Source organism: Patiria miniata, unplaced genomic scaffold, assembly GCF_015706575.1.
Source record: "Patiria miniata isolate m_02_andy unplaced genomic scaffold, ASM1570657v1 HiC_scaffold_29, whole genome shotgun sequence".
Lineage (NCBI taxonomy): Eukaryota > Metazoa > Echinodermata > Asteroidea > Valvatida > Asterinidae > Patiria > Patiria miniata.
The window spans coordinates 2,117,050-2,136,301 of NW_024037068.1; the positions used below are offsets into that span (position 1 = coordinate 2,117,050).

General features: G+C 39.8%; 1 protein-coding gene across 1 annotated transcript; it reads right to left on the reverse strand.

The window, feature by feature from the left end:
• Nucleotides 1-1,387: 1,387 nt before the first annotated feature.
• LOC119736176 (phospholipase A2 AP-PLA2-I-like) lies at nucleotides 1,388-10,301 on the reverse strand. The gene is made up of 4 exons (XM_038210198.1): nucleotides 10,104-10,301; nucleotides 7,090-7,234; nucleotides 3,487-3,611; nucleotides 1,388-2,019 (listed from the first exon to the last, which is right to left on the reverse strand). Exons 1-4 carry the CDS (start codon nucleotides 10,213-10,215, stop codon nucleotides 1,868-1,870), a joined length of 534 nt encoding a protein of 177 aa, XP_038066126.1. The 5' UTR covers nucleotides 10,216-10,301; the 3' UTR covers nucleotides 1,388-1,867.
• Between the last annotated feature and the right edge of the window lie 8,951 nt (nucleotides 10,302-19,252).

Consider the following 19,252-nt stretch of genomic DNA (forward strand, 5'->3'; position numbering starts at 1 on the left):
TTTTGCTCCTTCCGACCCCAAATTACCCCCCCCCCCCCCTTGTTCGCTCAAAATTGCTGTGATCAGACGACGGTCCATCGGCCCTATTCAGATTTTGGGCGCATTTGTTGCGGAACCGCCATTGGTGACCCCGTTTGAAACGTTGCCCCCCCCCCCCCCCCAGGTTCCGCCCCCTGAAAAAAAAAACACTCCGCATTTTCCGCAAACATTTTGACAACAAACGATGGAAGGCGCCATTTTGAAACTATAGGTAACAGACCAGTAAATAAACTTCCATAGACCCCAATGGTAAATGCTCCCACTTCAAAAATTCGGAAAAAATACTCACAACTCTCCGAGGTGTTCAAGACACACATCAAATTCAATTTCTGTTCAATTTACGGGGGGTCAACTGATGACTTTTAGGAGAAATTTCCATCTGAAGATGATCACCCCTGAAAATAGTCCTGAAGCCCATCGCCATTTTGACAAACGATGCCTACACTCCATTGCAAAATAGAGCGCTTTTAGGGTCCAAATTACATCGAAATTACACAGAACTGCAAGCTCCCAGTCCTGTGCACGGGTTCCACCCATATCTTCTACAAACCCTCAAGTTCATGGCCCACAGCATGCTCAAATACCGAAGATTTTGAGGGCATGCAAATCGTGATTTGGCCGGCGCAGGCAATTTCGGACCGATTTACTGGTCTGCACCCTCAGACTACAATAGGTCCGACGCCTCATGTACAGTAAGTCCGATGCCTCAAGTCCAACGTCGGAAAAACGAGGCGTCGGACCTATGAGGCGTCGGACCTATGAGGCGTCGGAGCTTTGGACCAGTACCAGAAAAGGTTTATTTGCCCGATCCCGACAAGGCAAGAACGAGATTTAAAAAACAAACAAATGTTACGACTTTTAAGTCCGCAAGGTTGTCTACTTATACGAACCACGCACTGTGCATAGCATGAACTAACTGGACGCAGATCAGTCCGCCACCGCGCAGCTTTTGGCGCAACGGTTGATGCTACAGGAGTCAATCCGGAGGGGGGGGGGCGTCTGGTGCCACCCCTAATGTCAATCGGCATCGCTAACTCTAAAAATAAGGCGCTAACATTCTGACATTTTACGCAATGTTTGTATTGATTCATAATGGCTATCGGACTTATGAGGCGTCGGCCTTATGAGGCGTCGGACTTTTGGACAGAAAATAAAAGTAAATTTAATTGTCGGACCTACGAGGCGTCAGAGCTTTGAGGCGTCGGAGCTATGAGGCGTCGGACTCATGAGGCGTCGGAACTATGAGGTGTCGGCCTAATGTGCCTTTATTTGGGTGAGGGATGCGATTTTGTCGGACTTAGAGGCGTCGGTCTTATAGACAGAAATAAAAGTAAATAATCAAGAAACCTTGCAATCAACTATGACATCAACGCATTGCACGTTGTGTTTATTTTGATTTCGAGAGAGAGAGACAGAGAGGTGGCGTTATATACTTTAAAGAAATAAACACAGTGGGAATGTTTCGTGAAACACCATGTAGTCTCTTCAGTTTTAAGATGTTATGACATATTGCAATCCTCTTCTGAAGACGCAGTGCAGTGCTGTGCTTTTATTTGTGCAGAACAATGAATTATATTCCCTTGGTGAAAAATTTTACCTAAGATATTGAAATTTAAAGCAATAGGTCTATACCGATAGACTGACGGTACTGCGACGAAGCTTAATCTGAGGTTTAAATCGTTGAGCCAAAATAGAACCCGGGATTCCGGGTCAATCTGACCCGGCTGTTTTAGAGTGTACCCTATGCGTTCAAGTTTATACTAGAGTGATCGAGATATGAATCGAAATCGTTTGGACTACTCCTTTATCTGAATTATAGCAACTACTACTAGAAGCAAGTGGATTTGCCATGGTCTTGATAATGTGCGTTGTAAGTTGACCGGTTCGCCTTAAAGCATAAGGCAGCAGCTTTGTCGCAGTTGCAGATTGCCTCAGCGCAGTTCTCGCCCACGTAGTACCACGGGTAGTCCGAGGCCCTCTCTGAAACAGAAATAAAATTGCAATCGTGTCAGTGTTATTTCCGTCGACTATAACAATGATCGAGATGTAATGAAAATCAAAGGCCCAAGTTTTGATACTCGCAATAAAAACTCGACACCGTCTTGTGCATCGTAATGACACAAATGTTGTGTAACACAGCACATTCTTTAGATTCCCTGCAAACAGGACGCTGAGATACGCTGATGAGCTTCACAGAATCTTGTGAAGGAAGTGGCCTATGACCTATGTATAAAGCATTTGGCTGATACCGCAGTTAGACAATGCGCGCAAATGCTATCCGAAAACTTCCCATAGAAATGCACACATTCCATACCGGATGTGATTTTTGTTTCCATTGCGGACCATGTGGACACATTTTGAACGTCGCATATGCAATCATTGACCATCGTGAATTCGGAATGGAGCCTGGGCAAGTGACGGGAATTGCCAATTTACCACACAGATAAGTTTTACATATTTTTCTACATGCATTATAACGCTTTTCAACGAAAACAAGCATTTATCAATTGAATAAAGAGTAATGAAATCAGTCTTAACGGCCGTTTGAAAACCTTGCAGGGGTCGTGGCCGTGATGACTTGCAGGTCCAGGTCACGCAAAATCCAACCAATCAGAGCGTAAATTCATCAGCGTATCCCAGCTTCCTGTTTGCAGGGCGGGGGTATCATCTGCCTGGGTTAATTTTACTCAAGAAAGGGTGAAAACTGAAGCTACTCAAAATTGGATTGTTCTATAATCAATGGTTTGGGTTAGAATTTCCGTTAAATTCAACCAAAAATTGTGGTCATACAAGTCCAAATTTAATTTGGTCTTGTATGACCACAGCTTTTGGTTGAAATTAACGGAAATTTTAACCCAAACAATTGATTATAGAACAACCCAATTTTGGGTAGTTGCAGTTAAAATTAACCCATAGGCAATTTTTCAGTACGAACGAAATTCTTTCTGTACATTTTGGAAATGTTACCGAAGGAGGGCGCAATTCACAAAGTAACACCGATCGAGTCAAAATTTAATAAACGTAGAACGGTTTCCGAATAAGGATGACTGATTCAAATCAGAGATAGCAATCGGGTAAAATGAAGCATTGCAGAATCGAATATAGTGATGAATCGATAAAAAGTTGGAATTGGGAAAATAAGTGACGAATTGGGTCCTCGTAGGCGGGAATAATATTTTGGAACTGGTCGTCTTCAAAGATTGGGCTTAAACTTTCAAAAGACAGTCTCTCTTTCTCCTGAGCAAGCCACGAAGATGTTGATTTCAACAACACTCTCACATTCATTTAACTTACTTATCTTCAAAATTAGATATTGCACGTTTTAGACAATTGCCGTCCATCCAAGAGAGCAGATCGAACGTCTTTTGTCACGATGAATGGTCTAAAAGTGGCCATTTGCTTTTCTGCCAGCAGAAAACAGATTTCCATAAAAGCCTTCATACATACCGCAAGTGATGCTGGCGAGAGCGGTCCCACACCCGCTCTTGCTGTGTCTGTATGGGATCGTATACCAGAGGGCGCTGCGCCAACACGGACTTTGCTCATAGCATCTGTCGTGAGTTTTACAGCAACTATACAGAGAAAAAGAAACACAAACCAAATAGCGTAATAGACCTTATGCGTACAACGGCCATCTTACAGGGTACTTTTTTGTTATTTTAATTCGGTAACAATGAATGTACTCAAAGTTCAGTTGTGCATATCCCAGCAAAACAAAGGCACTGCCCTCTAGGATGGCTGCTACGCACAAGGTCTATTAAGAGGAATAATGTGTGGTTACTATTGCAAACTACAATCAAAGTCGCTATAGTGCAGTAATCTGTGAATTTATGAAGCAAGAAGTTGATATTAATAAACACTGCTTTAAATTGTTAACACTCATCGAGCTAAAATACTCAAAAGGCCTTCTTCACTTTAAAAAAATAATTCGGTGCAAATGAGAAATTTGTGATCAGTTGCCCAATGTTGGTCCACATACCAATTGCCGACACTGTCTCCGGTATTTTCTTCCCAATACTTTTGGTTGGTCAATACAGGTCGAAAAAAAATAGAATGGATTGAAGTCAACATTTTTAATTTTACTTTAGTCATCAATTCTCAAATATTTTCAATAATTGTCTCGTTTTCTTTTCTTTCGAAATACCAACTTATTGCTCTTGATTAGATGGGTCAAGTCGGGAAAAATGTGCCAAGTCGGAATACAAATAAATGCAAAAGGAAATAGGGCGTTTTTACACACGTTGTCCGGATGTACTATTACCGTAAAATATCGCAGGTTTTTTTAGGTCAACTTTCCCGCTCTATAGAAAAGGCATTTTTATTTATCACAACTTAATACAAATGTCAGAAGAAGATACGCAGAAGTGTTACAGAGCCCTTATTGAAGTAAGGATGTGTAAGTGGAATCCCCAAAATATACTTTTCAAAAATAAAAATGTACTCAAATGTTGGAATAAATGTATTACACGGTAGGGATTAATGATTTAAGCAAATTAGGCACTCTTCCCAAAAGAATTTCAGGGTCACCCCTTCAAAATATCTTCCCTAAGGCTATAACAACATATTTGCCAAGTTTGGTGCTTTGGACCAGTTGGTCACGATCTTATCAGAAATTGGGTCTAAGCCACCTGACTATCATGAGGGAAAAAGAATAGGCAGGAAAGTCGAAAATACAGACGCACACTTTGACACATGCTTAGCTTTGGAGAGTCCCAGACGGTGTATAATCTGTGCTCGCTCGGTCCAATATTTGAATATAATTTTGTAAATTTAGAAGAGAAATCGGTCCCCGGATAGGGCAATCATCAACCGATGAAAAGTACATGGAAGCGCACATTATTAGAAACTATGCATACTTTGGTGATTTTAATCATAAATGGCATAAAGTTAATAATAATTTACTAAACTTGTAAAGTTTTGATATTGTTTATCAATTTATAATAACAAAAAATGGTCCCAGGTTATTTTGAACCGGGTACATGTGCTAGCAATGTAAATGCAGTGCCAGGGAAGTACCGAGCCTATAGAGACAACTATGTGCCATTACAACGTTACATAATTATATTAACCGATTGTGACCGCTTCTCAATAACCGACGCAAACCGCGGCAGCACAAACCGACAACGTTGTGCCCCACGATCACTGCGCAAATATCGTTTCAACTGGTGCACATGTGGGTCGTTATTCCCTTGAATTTCAGTTTTATCAAAAACATGTACATGTATTGAGAAAATCAAATCAACAACGCACACGCAGACTCCTGCAGCACATGTACATGCATGCGAATAAATTCAGCAAACTGTGGCGAGGCGTTGTGAACGAGATCCCGGTTGTGACCGCTAGATGATGATGAAGGCCTAATACTCGCTTTTGGTATTTTCAACCTATTTGCACTGCTAGCGACGTAGAGGGCGGACGAGTATACATCAGAAGTTTAATCCGGTGTCATATGAAAATCTGACTCGTATTAAAATCGGACTCTTTTTCCCTTTTATTGGTTAAACCCTCTCACGTGACCGGTCCCCCTCCTAATTATCTATGCATGAGCATGCGCAATATCACCAATGAGTCCGTATTTCATAAAACCTAAATTCATGCTGCACCGGCTTTGGCAGGGATGAACCGTGAGGTGAAGCAGAAGCGGTAAGGTAAAGGAGATTTAAGTTATCCTCTCGAGTTTGGACATAAAAGGTGGCTTTTTTTTTTTGCCCCGCCCACCCTCCCCAGCAAGGTTGCTTGTTCGGACTCTGGTTTCTACGCTCGAATCTTTCTTCCCCATAGGCAGGGTGTGCATGGACTTATAAAAAGCCTATAGGGTCATTTGCTTTTCATGCATATTGGTTGTTTCCAATAATAAAACGGGTAACACCACTCAAATTCTGTTGAAGTTTCAGCTCAGATGAAAGTACACTTTTCGAGAAAACAAAAACAATACACATGATCGCGACACACGATTTCGTCAATAGCACTCTTTTTTTCAAAAGTCAGTTAATATTAACTGATCGTTGGGATTCACCTACAATAAATTTCACGGGGTGTACGGTACTAGTCTATAATCCAAGACTTAGTAAGCTTGTCGATAATTAGTCGGTATTTACTTTTCGGATAAATGCAAATGATATATGCCTTTAACAAACGATATTGGTAATATACGAGACATTTCGATGTACGGTACTTTATCACGGATAATTATGAGGGGGAAAAAGACATTTGGAGAGGACCACGTGTGGGTAAAATAAACGGAAATAAGTTTTGATGTGTTTGGTGTTTCCCCTTAAATTCTGTTTGTTTGTGTCATTACTGACCTCTTTGCGGCTGGCTTTGTATGAGAAAACAAAACTGTAGAAAGGGCCAAGTGCATGGGTAAAATAAACGGAAATAAATTTGGACGTGTTTGATGTTTCCTCTTAAATGCCGTTCCTGTCATGTGACTAATTCCGTATGTCATGTAACTCCAATCTTTGCTGCTTTTTTTTAAAAAGTATTATCGATACATGTCACATGCCTCCCCTCAACCTTGAAGGGGGGGGGGGCGACAGACATGAAACCTTGTCGCCCCCAGTCGCCCCCTCCCCCCCCCCCCCCCCCCACTGAGATTTTGAGTTTCTAAAAAAAATATCATTGATCTACATGACGCCCCCCCCCCCCCCATGATATGTTCCAGCCCCCCCCCCCCAGCGCCCCCCCCCCATGAAAAATTCCTGGCGTATTACACAGTAGGGATTAACGATTTATGCAAATTAGGCACCCTTCCCAAAAGAATTTCAGGTGTCACCCCTTCAAAATATCTTCTCTAAGGCTATAACAACATATTTGCTAAGTTTGGTGCTTTGGACCAGTTGGTCACGATCTTGTCAAATATTGGGTCTAAGCCACCTGACTATATTGAAATTAGGTTTTTAACTTTAATAATACAGTTTGTATGTTTATTCGTTGTTTAAGCGCCTTTAAGGTGGATTTTTCTGCGATTGTCTGCGCTGTATAAATTTTATTATATTATTATTATTATTATTATTATTATTATTATTATTATTATTATTATTATCTTACGTGTCCGTTGCATCCAGCGGGTTGCCGCTACCCCCGACGCCACAGTGACACCCGTATCCGTTGTAGTCCCGTTGGAATGACCACAGATTCAACCCCGTAGTACACATCGACATCCGAGCAAACTGATCGATCGAGCGGAAGGTAACTGTGACGTTAAAGGAACAAAGGATCATTTGCTTTTTGTGCATGAGCTTTTTAATTGAAGCAACAACATTGCACACAGTCTTATGCAAACATTCAAACAAACAAAAATGGGTCCATGGTGAAAAAAACCCTCTAACAGTGAAACTTTCACTGTTTTTAAAAGGGAATGTACATCATTGGCTTTTGCTGTAATTTACAGAAATGAACTATTTGAGGGGTAAGTATAATAGATCAAATATTGTTACACTGACAAATTTGAAGTTTTGTGTTTGAAAATGCTGGAAAAACCAGGAAAAACAAAAATGTTCAAGTAGTCTGGCTCCCTGACTCCACTTAAGATAAAATGCATCAATTTATGAACATGGAACCAATAACAAACAAAATTTGGACTGAAAAAAGGGTAAATTTGGAGCAGTAGTTGAAAAATAGTCAGGTTTTTCCAACGGTGGTCGGCCGACCACCGTTGGAAATTTATACAAAATACCACTTTTCTTGGAAATGACTTCACACCAGGTGCCATAATTTTACAGGATGCTTCAGACTTTCATTTACCAACATCCTAGTAAGCTATTTCGTAAAAAATTGGTTGTTTTGTTTTCCAATGTTTGCAAATGTTGTATTTCCCTTTAAGTGTCATAAGGCAGTGTTTTGAGACATTGTAATAAGACATGATAATGTAGTAATTGTTTTCGTCCTAACGATAACATGTTCAAGTTGAGAAATTTCACAGTGTATTTGGAACCGTCCCTATATCTTCACCCTTAACAAAGTTTTTCTCAGTAATACGGTAATTACCGTAGGGGCAAATCCGTGGATTGTTGCGGACAGGCGGACATAGGTTATTATTATTATTACTATTATTGTTATGGTTTGTTTGTGTGTCAGGGCAGGGGGGTCGACCCCCAAACCCCCCTCTGGATCCGCGCCTGTACCGTATATACCAGGTTCCTAAGGGCTCATTTCAATGGCAATTCCGGGACGAGGTCCGGATAAGTTGCGAACATTGAATCGGGTATAAATTGCAGGAATCTGAACAACTTTCCCGCAATTTTCCTACAATGAAGTTATCAGTATTGTTGAGTCAAGTAGTTGCATAAAGAAACTTTTCCCGGAATCTGTCCAGGAGAAATGCAGAGTTAAGTGAGCGATTCTCAGAACTTGTCCGGAAATCGTCCCGGAAAATTCAGACTGGACGGGCCTTAATTTCCTGTCTGTAGTTGCATCATAAAGTGGTGCTTAGTGAATTTAATCCAATGTTATATCTGTTACTGTGGAAACACCGGGAAAATAGGTCTACAATAAAAGCGGGAACATTGTGGAATCCAGACAGTACAATCAAGTAATATCACTCCGACAATCGGTACTTTTGGATTTTACTGTCTTAGATTGAGCGTCTTGTGGTTAACACTTTTGCTTTTCCTTTTCCTTTTTTTTGAGTAAAGATTCAGGGGTAATCTTTTGAGAGAAAGTACGCGTTTCAAAACATGATTTTCGCCAAAAAAAGAAGGAAGTGTGTAACTTTTCCCAAGTTTAAAAGTGGAGTATATTTTGTCATTTGTGCATATTGTTTTTCGTTTGAAGAAACAACAAATGCTACATATCTAAAGAATGATGCTTAACAACTAACCTGACGAAGTTTTAGTTTAGTGAATGTTGTATAGTGCGAAAAAACAATTCTAGGATCTCGATTTCAGTTCAACAGTTGCCGAGTCATGTTTTGACGGAATTGCCGGAAATCAGCGTCCGGCACACGTTCTAATTCACCTAACGTCGTCCCCGGTGCTTACTTTATTGCCAACATCGTTTCCAATAGTAAGCCCTGGATAGGAAACTTTCTTCCTGTATCCTGATTCGATACCGCAATTGGCCAGAAAAGGATTTATATCGTGTACTTGGTGTTGTTATTCACAACGTGCAGTACGTGTTTTCGCAATCATTCGTCCATGCCTTCTCGAAAATATTCATTTTCTTTCCAATTTGTTCATATTAATATGAAATGCGATACTGCATGTGTTATCTCGATAAGATCGTAACAGTTTAATCCAAATAAATCGTGTTTTCGTAACTCACGCCATGCTCGCGCTGCGACGAATGGATTCTGTTTTTACCCCAGACACCGCATACAAAAACAAACGCAAATGTAACGCACAGGCAGGCACTAGACTAGTCCTAATTTGCATACGTGTTCAAAAATCTTCCACATGCAAATGATCCAATACTAGGGCGAGAGAGCAGCTAGTGGTGGGCGCGTACTGCTCGACACCCTGGGGACGAGGTTGTAATTCACCCGATTGCAGCTACGCAATTTCACGCACTGAAACGACACAGTCGCGCGTGTGTGCGTTGTGTCAACGCTTGCACCCACCCTATCACGGCTTCGCCGAATTAAAAACGAACTTCTAGTAAACGGAAATTTCCAAAAATGGGTCACTAGACACATCTTTGGAAATTGCCTTTTTTTATTGTTTTCTTCAAAATGACAGCATGCCAGAAAGAATAACTTTACAGGGAGTTTAGTGCCACTATTTTTAAACCAAGTATAGCTTTTCAACGATAATTTTGAGAGCTACTTTTTGGACAGCTGCAAATATAATGAAAAGTGTATTTGAACTTTGCAGGAAATTTATTGTTCTGTTTTAGGGGGAGTATGGGAGGGGGATATAATCATAATGAGAAGATCGTGTCGAAATGATAAGTGTCAAATGAAATAAAGATATCAATATACAATTTAAAAACTATTGACCCCAAACATAACTTAAAATCACTCCTCAAACTGCAAATTCTGTGTTTTTTTTGTGAAGGAAAAGGTTCTTTCAGGAAAACAGTGAATTTTGATCTCGTAAACTCAACTGAACGTAAAGGCTACTTACCACCCTCATCAGCGCGCTTAGCCGGCACACCAGCCTCAACCAGGCCGAAACCACTGCCACACAGACACACAAGCAGAGCCGAAACAAACACAGTGCCACACAAACTGGCCATCACGATGATCAGCTTAACAGATTTCTTACTATACTCGATGTTCAGTCTGTTAATAACTTCTGTGACTTGAACGACGTAGTTTTATACTCAGGTTGCTGGTAGCGAACATCCGGCGCTAAGAGGATGCAATTTTAGTATTTCTATTTGAAGAGTAGTGCATGGTGTACTTCGAAATGGAAAAACATTTAACGGTCGTTGTCTATGACGTTTTTCGGGGCAAAAGAGGGAATTTCCCATGTGCCGTCATGGCACTCTCCCAACATAAGTTCATCCATCATGCCAAATAATGTTCAATGATTTACGGTTTCTTGTCTAATCAGGTTCGAATCCATCTCGATGCCGAAGGAAGAGTCGCCAAACCACCGATGATTGGCTGAATTGGGGAGGAAGAATTCCAACCTCTCACTCATCACTTCAAAGCCGTTTTCATCTTTTTTCCCCCCGAAGATTATATCAAACCATATGTATGTATCAGTTTAACATCATACTGTTTGAACAGTCACAGACAGTCAAAAATTTCATCCAGTTCCCCTGCCATGCCTTTATACACAGGCTAGCCACACCAACAGTCAGATCATAATTATTCGAAGCAAGCACTGTACTAGTCAAATTCAGTCAACAGATAAAGCAGGCAACTGGTAGGCACAACTGGCTTATAAATCACACACAGTCAAAGCATAGCTGTGTCAAGTTACATAAACAGTCACTCACAGTCAAATTTCCCGCACGAATTTTCCCGACGCGTTTCGTCTCTTCCGAACAATCGCATTACGTATCGACAGGGAGCACTAATAACCGTTAAAAACAGTCACTTGACTTATTTTGACTGAAAGGACAACTTTTCCTAATTATATAGGAAAAGCTCTCTTTTTTTCGGAACAAATGTGTTACTTTCTGTGTTTTAATATTCATATTCACATACCCATTGTCATGAGTGAGTAAAAGCTACGTCGATTGTAAGATGATTTGCTTTAATAGTAAATGGCTATACTGCCTATCACAACAGTGATGTGTTCTCCAATGGTATATTAATTTTATTTTCAGCTGTGAAGATACAATTGTCCAAAGTGCACAACCAGCGATCACATAGGATACACAGGCGTAAAGTTAATTAAATATACCATACGTACGGTATCTTGTTTAACATCTGAACTTTGGGGAAGTCAAGTGCCGCTGTGTCAATATACACATTTTATTTTATTTTTTATTTCTTTCTGTTAATGAAACCAAGGATTCCTCAAAAGTGCCCTAAGCACTGTAGCTCGAAAGCCTGAAGAAACCTGTAGTGAGAAGACAATGAGAAGAAATCACAGTTTTAGAGGTGGGAGGAAAAGCCCAGATGAATATTCTGAGAAAAAACCACGGAATCAGGTAGGGACTGAAAACCCAATCCACATATTGGCCCCGGCGGGATTCGAACCCGGGGCACAGCGGTGGATGGCGAGGAAAGTACCGCTACGCCAACCCTGACTCCCCTTTTCTGTTGACAAAGGAAAAACGTGCCTTGGAGATGTCAGATCCAGGATTTTTTCTAGATGAATTTTTGTTTAAGATATATAAATAACCATGTTTTGACCAGGAGGACCACCTTCTATCAACTCTTGGAAAGAAAACCAATGAAATATATATGAGGAACAGAACACGTTGTTCGAAACGTCGACTAAGCGCCGCAGGTCATATCCAGATATGCACAAACTTGCACGGTGCGTGTAACCGCCAATCTTCCAACTTAAGTTTCTCCACCATGTAAAGGTCCAAAGTCTTGAAATCTAAAAGGCTTTTTAAAATATTTTTGGCCCATATACTCATTCAACGACGTACGGTCTCTTGGCTAAAACATCTGAACTTTGCGGTAGTCAAGTGCCGCTGTTTCAATATAAACAACATTCTGTTGACAAAGGAAAAACGTGCCTTGGTGATGATCCATGATTTTTTTCTTGGGGAAAAAGGGTTTTTAAGTTATGCATGAAATAACAATGTTATGCTATCCTCCATCCGCCTTTGAAAGAAAACCAATGAAACATCTCCTGAAGACCAGAACACATTGTTGATGTTCGAAACGTCGACGTCGACTAAACACTGCAGTGGGCTTTTTTCGGAGCAAAAGAGGGGATTTCCCATGTGCCGTCATGGCACTCTCCCAACATAAGTTCATCCATCCTGCCAAATAATGTTCAATGATTTACGGTTTCTTGTCTAATCGGGTTCGAATCCATCTCGATGCCGAAGGAAGAGTCGCCAAACCACCGATGATTGGCTGACTTGGGGAGGAAGAATTCCAACCTCTCACTCATCACTTCAAAGCCGTTTTCATCTTTTTTCCCCGAAGATTAAATCAAACCTTATGTATGTATTAGTTTAACCTCATACTGTCTGAAGAGTCACAGACAGTCAAAAATTTCATCCAGTTCCCCTGCCATACCTTTATACACAGGCTAACCACCACCAAGCACTGTACTAGTCAAATTCAGTCAACAGATAAAACAGGCAACTGGTATGCACAACTGGCTTATAAATCACACACAGTCAAAGCATAGCTGTGTCAAGTTACATAAACAGTCACACACAGTCAAATTTCCCGCACGAATTTTCCCGACGCGTTTCGTCTCTTCCGAACAACCGCATTACCTATAGACAGGGAGCACTAATAACTGCTAAAAACAGTCACTTGACTTATTTTGACTGAAAGGACAACTTTTCCTAATTATATAGGAAAAGCTCTCTTGTTTCGGAACAAATGTGTTACTTTCTGTGTTTTAATATTCATATTCACATACCCATTGTCATGAGTGAGTAAAAGCTACGTCGATTGTAAGATGATTTGCTTTAATAGTAAATGGCTATACTGCCTGGCCTATCACAACAGTGATGTGTTCTCCAATGGTATATTAAAAAAAAATTCAGCTGTGAAGATACAATTATCCAAAAGTGCACAACCAATGATCACATAGGATACACAGGCGTAAAGTTATTTAAATATACCATACGTACGGTATCTTGTTTAACATCGGAACTTTGGGGAAGTCAAGTGCCGGTGTATCAATATACACATTTTATTTTATTTTTTATTTCTTTCTGGTAATGAAACCAAGGATTCCTCAAAAGTGCCCTAAGCACTGAAGCTCGAAAGCCTGAAGAAGCCTGTAGAGAGAAGACAATGAGAAGAAATTACAGTTTTAGAGGTGGGAGGAAAAGCCCAGATGCATATTCTGAGGAAAACCCACGGAATCAGGTAGGGACTGAAAACCCAATCCACATATTGGCCCCGGCGGGTTTCGAACCCGGGTCACAGCGGTGGATGGCGAGCTCGCGAGGAAAGTACCGCTACGCCAACCTGAATCCCCTTTTCTGTTGACAAAGAAAAAACGTGCCTTGGAGATGATCCAGGATTTTTTCTAGATGAATTTTTGTTTAAGATATATAAATAACCATGTTTTGACCAGGAGGACCACCCTCTATCAACTCTTGGAAAGAAAACAAATGAAATATATCTGAGGAACAGAACACGTTGTTCGAAACGTCGACTAAGCGCCGCAGGACATTTCCAGATATGCACAAACTTGCACGGTGAATGTAACCGCAAATCTTCCCACTTAAGTTTCTCCACCATGTAAAGGTCCAAAGTCTTGAAATCTAAAAGGCTTTTTAAAATATTTGTTGGCCCATACACTCATTCAACGACGTACGGTCTCTTGGCTAAAACATCTGAACTTTGCGGTAGTCAAGTGCCGCTGTTTCAATATAAACAACGTGCTGTTGACAAAGGAAAAACGTGCCTTGAAAATGATTCAGGATTTTCTTGAGGAAAAAGGGTTTTAAGTTTTTTAGGCCAAAAAAAAAAGTCTCCGGTTTCTGGTATGCGCACGCGTCGCCGTAGCCATGCGCGTCGGTAAAATGAAAAAGTTTTTTTTTCAATGAAAAATGATGTCTCAAAACCGCCAAACTCACTGGTTTGACTGGAATCCTGCTGCTGCACAATTTCAACGTGTTTTTAGATTGTGTTATGGTCGAGAATAAGCTTCATGTGGCCTCTATGGACTCTCATATATTTGCACTTACTTAGTCGGGCACCATTTGCAGTCATCAGCCGACATTTGAAGCAAAAAAAATCAGGTAAAAAAAAAAAAAAGCCGCGTCGCCGCACAACTTTTTGGGCAAGCTCCATACCAGTAACCGGAGACTTTTATTTTTTGCCTTATGCATGAAATATCAATGTTTTGATCAGAAGGGCTATCCTCCATCCGCCTTTGAAAGAAAACCAATGAAACATCTCCTGAGGACCAGAACACGTTGTTGATGTTCGAAACGTCGACTAAACACTGCAGTGGGCTTTTTTCGGGGCAAAAGAGGGGATTTCCCATGTGCCCTCATGGCACTCTCCCAACATAAGTTCATCCATCATGCCAAATAATGTTCAATGATTTACGGTTTCTTGTCTAATCGGGTTTGAATCTATCTCGATGCCGAAGGAAGAGTCGCCAAACCACCGATGATTGGCTGACTTAAGCGGGCCCCGAACCCCACGCCGTAATTTTTTTGACCCACTATTGGGGGGGACCAAAACTTTTTGGGGGGGGGGGGACCAACAATTTGTTTTGGCCCACCCCAAAATTGTGTTCTGGATCCACCCTTCAGTAGAACATGTACCGGTACACGAAATTATGTAGGCTGTGTGTTTTTTTTAATAAATGAAGAATAAAATCGCCATCCCCTTCTTTTTCTTTTCCCGGCCTCAGAGAGAGATTTACGTCTGGTTCTCTACAAAAACTTTTTTTTTAAAGCAAAATGATTAAAAAAAACCTAGTTCGTTAAAGTTTGTACTCGAAGTTAATTCTTTTGTAGATTCCAGGGGAAATTTAATACGAATTATGCTCGGTTTTTCTTATTTTTAAATGAATATGATCAGGATTAACAACATCCCTCAAATAATAGCGTCAAAATATATTCCAAAATATATTCTAGAGTAAAACATTTTCACAAAATAATGTAGGCCATGCATTTTATTTTTTAGATACACGAAGAATTAATCGTCATCCCTTTTGCCTCAAATAGAGAGAAATCAAATAAATAGGGGTTATTTTAATACGACTTAGTATGTCTTGTTCTCTCGATTTATTTTTAAAGTAAAACGATTTCAAACACCCTAGCCCATTAAGTTCTGAACCCTCAGTTAATTCTTTTGTAGATTCCAGGGGAAATTTTAATACGAATTATGCTTAGTTTTTCCTAATTTTAAAAGGAATACGAATAAGATTATCAACAGCCCTTTGACTTCAAACTTAATTTCAAAATGTATTCCGAAATATTTTAGAGTAACATTTACAAAAATAATGTAGGCCATGCAGTTTTATTTTTTTAATAAGCGAAGAATAAAATCGTACTACGAAAAAAGACATCGGGAGCCCTACATTTAATGAATTATTTGGACTTGGAATATCATCCCCCAATCGTTTATCTATGTGCATGTACACAACACGGAGGTGAAATTTCACGTTCAATTCAGTTTCCCACATTTTTCGCATAAAGGTTTCCTACGGAGCTTTTAAAGGGACATAGATGAAAAAAAAAATTGAAAACATCTTCGTTAGAAAGAAAACAATCTGCGTTCGAACGAAAAAAATCTGCGTTCGAACGAAAAAAATCTGCGTTCGAACGAAAAAAATCTTCGTTCGAACGAAAAAAATCTGCGTTCGAACGAAAAAAATCTTCGTTCGAACGAAAAAAATCTGCGTTCGAACGAAAAAAATCTGCGTTCGAACGAAAAAAATCTGCGTTCGAACGAAAAAAAATCTGCGTTCGAACGAAAAAAATCTGCGTTCGAACGAAAAAAATCTGCGTTCGAACGAAAAAAATCTGCGTTCGAACGAAAAAAATCTTCGTTCGAACGAAAAAAATCTGCGTTCGAACGAAAAAAATCTGCGTTCGAACGAAAAAAATCTGCGTTCGAACGAAAAAAATCTGCGTTCGAACGAAAAAAATCTTCGTTCGAACGAAAAAAATCTGCGTTCGAACGAAAAAAATCTGCGTTCGAACGAAAAAAATCTGCGTTCGAACGAAAAAAATCTTCGTTCGAACGAAAAAAATCTGCGTTCGAACGAAAAAAATCTGCGTTCGAACGAAAAAAATCTGCGTTCGAACGAAAAAAATCTTCGTTCGAACGAAAAAAATCTTCGTTCGAACGAAAAAAATCTGCGTTCGAACGAAAAAAATCTGCGTTCGAACGAAAAAAATCTGCGTTCGAACGAAAAAAATCTGCGTTCGAACGAAAAAAATCTGCGTTCGAACGAAAAAAATCTTCGTTCGAACGAAAAAAAATCTGCGTTCGAACGAAAAAAATCTGCGTTCGAACGAAAAAGCTGTTTGCTGTTTGCTGTAAGCTGTTTGCCCTCCCTGTGCTGCCCCACCACTTATGTGGGTGATTTTTGTGGGTCAAAACATTCTTTGCCCTGAAAACTGTTGTACCAAACTTGTAAAACGTATCAATCATGATGTGACTCATATCATGCTCTTGTAAGTGCAACAGTTTCTCCACATTTAACTGGTTATCCATGGGCCACCAAAAACATGTCGGGCTAGCCATGGCTATTAGAATAGCCCGACATGTTTGTCAATTGCTATGAGTATGAGTAGGAATCAGCTAATTAGTGAATCCCGTATCTGAAAGTGAGGAAGCAGAAAGTACATGTACATGTACAAGTGTTGGACTAGTAAAATAGGCTTATTGAAAGCCAGAAATGATCAAACAATATATACATGTCAGTCGCTTCTAAAGTTTGGAACTATTACAAGGATTAGGAATGAAAATTTATACTGTAAAGGATTTGTGGATAGACAAATTTCTGAAAATCACAATGACGACCAGTTATATTGTTTTACCTGAAAAATTTGAAAGATAATTATATAGCCTTTTTTAATTATTTTTTTAAAACTTGCCTCACTTTATAAAAAGAAACCAAAAAGGCAAATTACTTTTAAAAATGTCTCATAAGTGTGTTGCCTCAGCATAGCGTAATGGGTGGGACTGATGGGGTGGGGGGTGTGTGTTGTAGCTAGTATTGTAACAGGATAGGGACTCTTAAAAAAGAAGGACAATTAGCTAGATCTTCATTGCAATGGTTAAACTTCATGACCAACTAACAGCAAGCCCTAGTAAGACCGTTTGAAAGCTCATAGGCTGCTTTAAGACCAGTTATTGAAATTCCTGTACTTGGGCCACGGACCTACATTGGGCACATATGTCATGCATGTTGGACCTGAAAAAAACATGACCAAATCACCCACATAAGTGGTGGGGCAGCACAGGGAGGGCAAACAGCTTACAGCAAACAGCAAACAGCTTTTTCGTTCGAACGCAGATTTTTTTCGTTCGAACGCAGATTTTTTTTCGTTCGAACGCAGATTTTTTTCGTTCGAACGCAGATTTTTTTTCGTTCGAACGCAGATTTTTTTCGTTCGAACGCAGATTTTTTTTTCGTTCGAACGAAGATTTTTTTCGTTCGAACGCAGATTTTTTTCGTTCGAACGCAGATTTTTTTCGTTCGAACGCAGATTTTTTTCGTTCGAACGCAGATTTTTTTCGTTCGAACGAAGATTTTTTTCGTTCGAACGCAGATTTTTTTCGTTCGAACGCAGATTTTTTTCGTTCGAACGCAGATTTTTTTCGTTCGAACGCAGATATTTTTCGTTCGAACGCAGATTTTTTTCGTTCGAACGCAGATTTTTTTCGTTCGAACGCAGATTTTTTTCGTTCGAACGCAGATTTTTTTCGTTCGAACGCAGATTTTTTTTCGTTCGAACGCAGATTTTTTTCATTCTTACGATGATTTTTTCAATTTTTTTTTTCACCTATGTCCCTTTAAAAGCTCCGTAGTTTCCCCTGTCTCTGAGAAAAAAAAATGCCCAAATAAAATCTCAGCTCCGAAAAGCCTTTCCAGAGAATGATTGATAGCCGCATTGTTCAAATTGATACAATGCTACTCTTGTTCGTTACAAAGCATATACATTTGGGTTCAGCTGTAGGCCACCGAACTTGAAGGCCTTTGATAACAGCTCAGGAATGCTGCCACTTTCGGGAAATTTGTGCAGACAAACTTTTTCATATTTTGGAATTTGGAATTTTGATGCAGTTTGCATTTCCGTTAAATTAAAGGTTGTTTTTTTTTGTTTTCTTTTTAAGAAAATCGGCGCCCCCCCCCAAAAAAAAATACAAATAAACGATTTTCCTCAGGCCTTGACATTTCTTGAAGTGATTCGACAACACTTGCAGAATGCAGACGATTCATTTCGTCTTAAATTATTTAGCCTGCAGACTTCAAAATAACATGGAAAAAAATGGTGGTTAAAGTGTATAAAAGTGTATATACAAAGTAAGTATATATGTGACCGCAGTTACCTCACATTATACTGGGACACAGGCGGCAGTCTTTTTGAAGTCTTGACTAAACATTTAAACGCTACGGGGAAATTTTGCTAATATCATCAATTTTTTTTATGACAACCGAGATGGTTTTGAAATAAAGTTTTATTTCTTCTTTTTGTTTGTAAAGACTATTCGTAATGTAATACTCAGCAGGCTTATAAGTTATACAACATTTTTCAAAGGAATTGGGACGGAGAAATTTTCTGGGCCGGTTGATTTGCTCAGCCGTGGGGTGGGGTGGGGGTAGGGGCTGCTTGGGGCAGGCTGTCTCCTAATGAAATTCAATTTATTTTATTTTCTTTGTTTGCAAGGCAAATTTCTGGGTAGAAATGTATGTTTTAAAAGTAAACATGACTTTTTTTGGCTCGCTCGCTCCGCTCGCTCGCAAAATAACACATGTTCATATTTTTTCACCCGGGGGCTGTCATCAGCACCTTCTAATTTTGGGGTTCATTTTCAACTTACATCAACAGTGACTTTAAATTCTATATTTGATAGGCAAAAATAGTGTGATTAAAAGTAAAAAATAAACATTGTGAATGTTGCTCTTAATGGCTTAAAGTACTCATGATGTAGGAGAGAACATCTAAAATCGTAGAGCTTCCAGTGCCCTCAACC

Bases quoted from the DNA above. Each gene is read 5' to 3' on its own strand.
- LOC119736176 (XM_038210198.1), bottom strand. From the start codon at position 10,215: ATGGCCAGTTTGTGTGGCACTGTGTTTGTTTCGGCTCTGCTTGTGTGT. The intron at 7,235-10,103 runs GTAAGTAGCCTT...TTAACGTCACAG, and splicing joins TAAGCGCGCTGATGAGGGTG to TTACCTTCCGCTCGATCGAT. The intron at 2,020-3,486 runs GTATGTATGAAG...TTTCTGTTTCAG, and splicing joins TCTCGCCAGCATCACTTGCG to AGAGGGCCTCGGACTACCCG.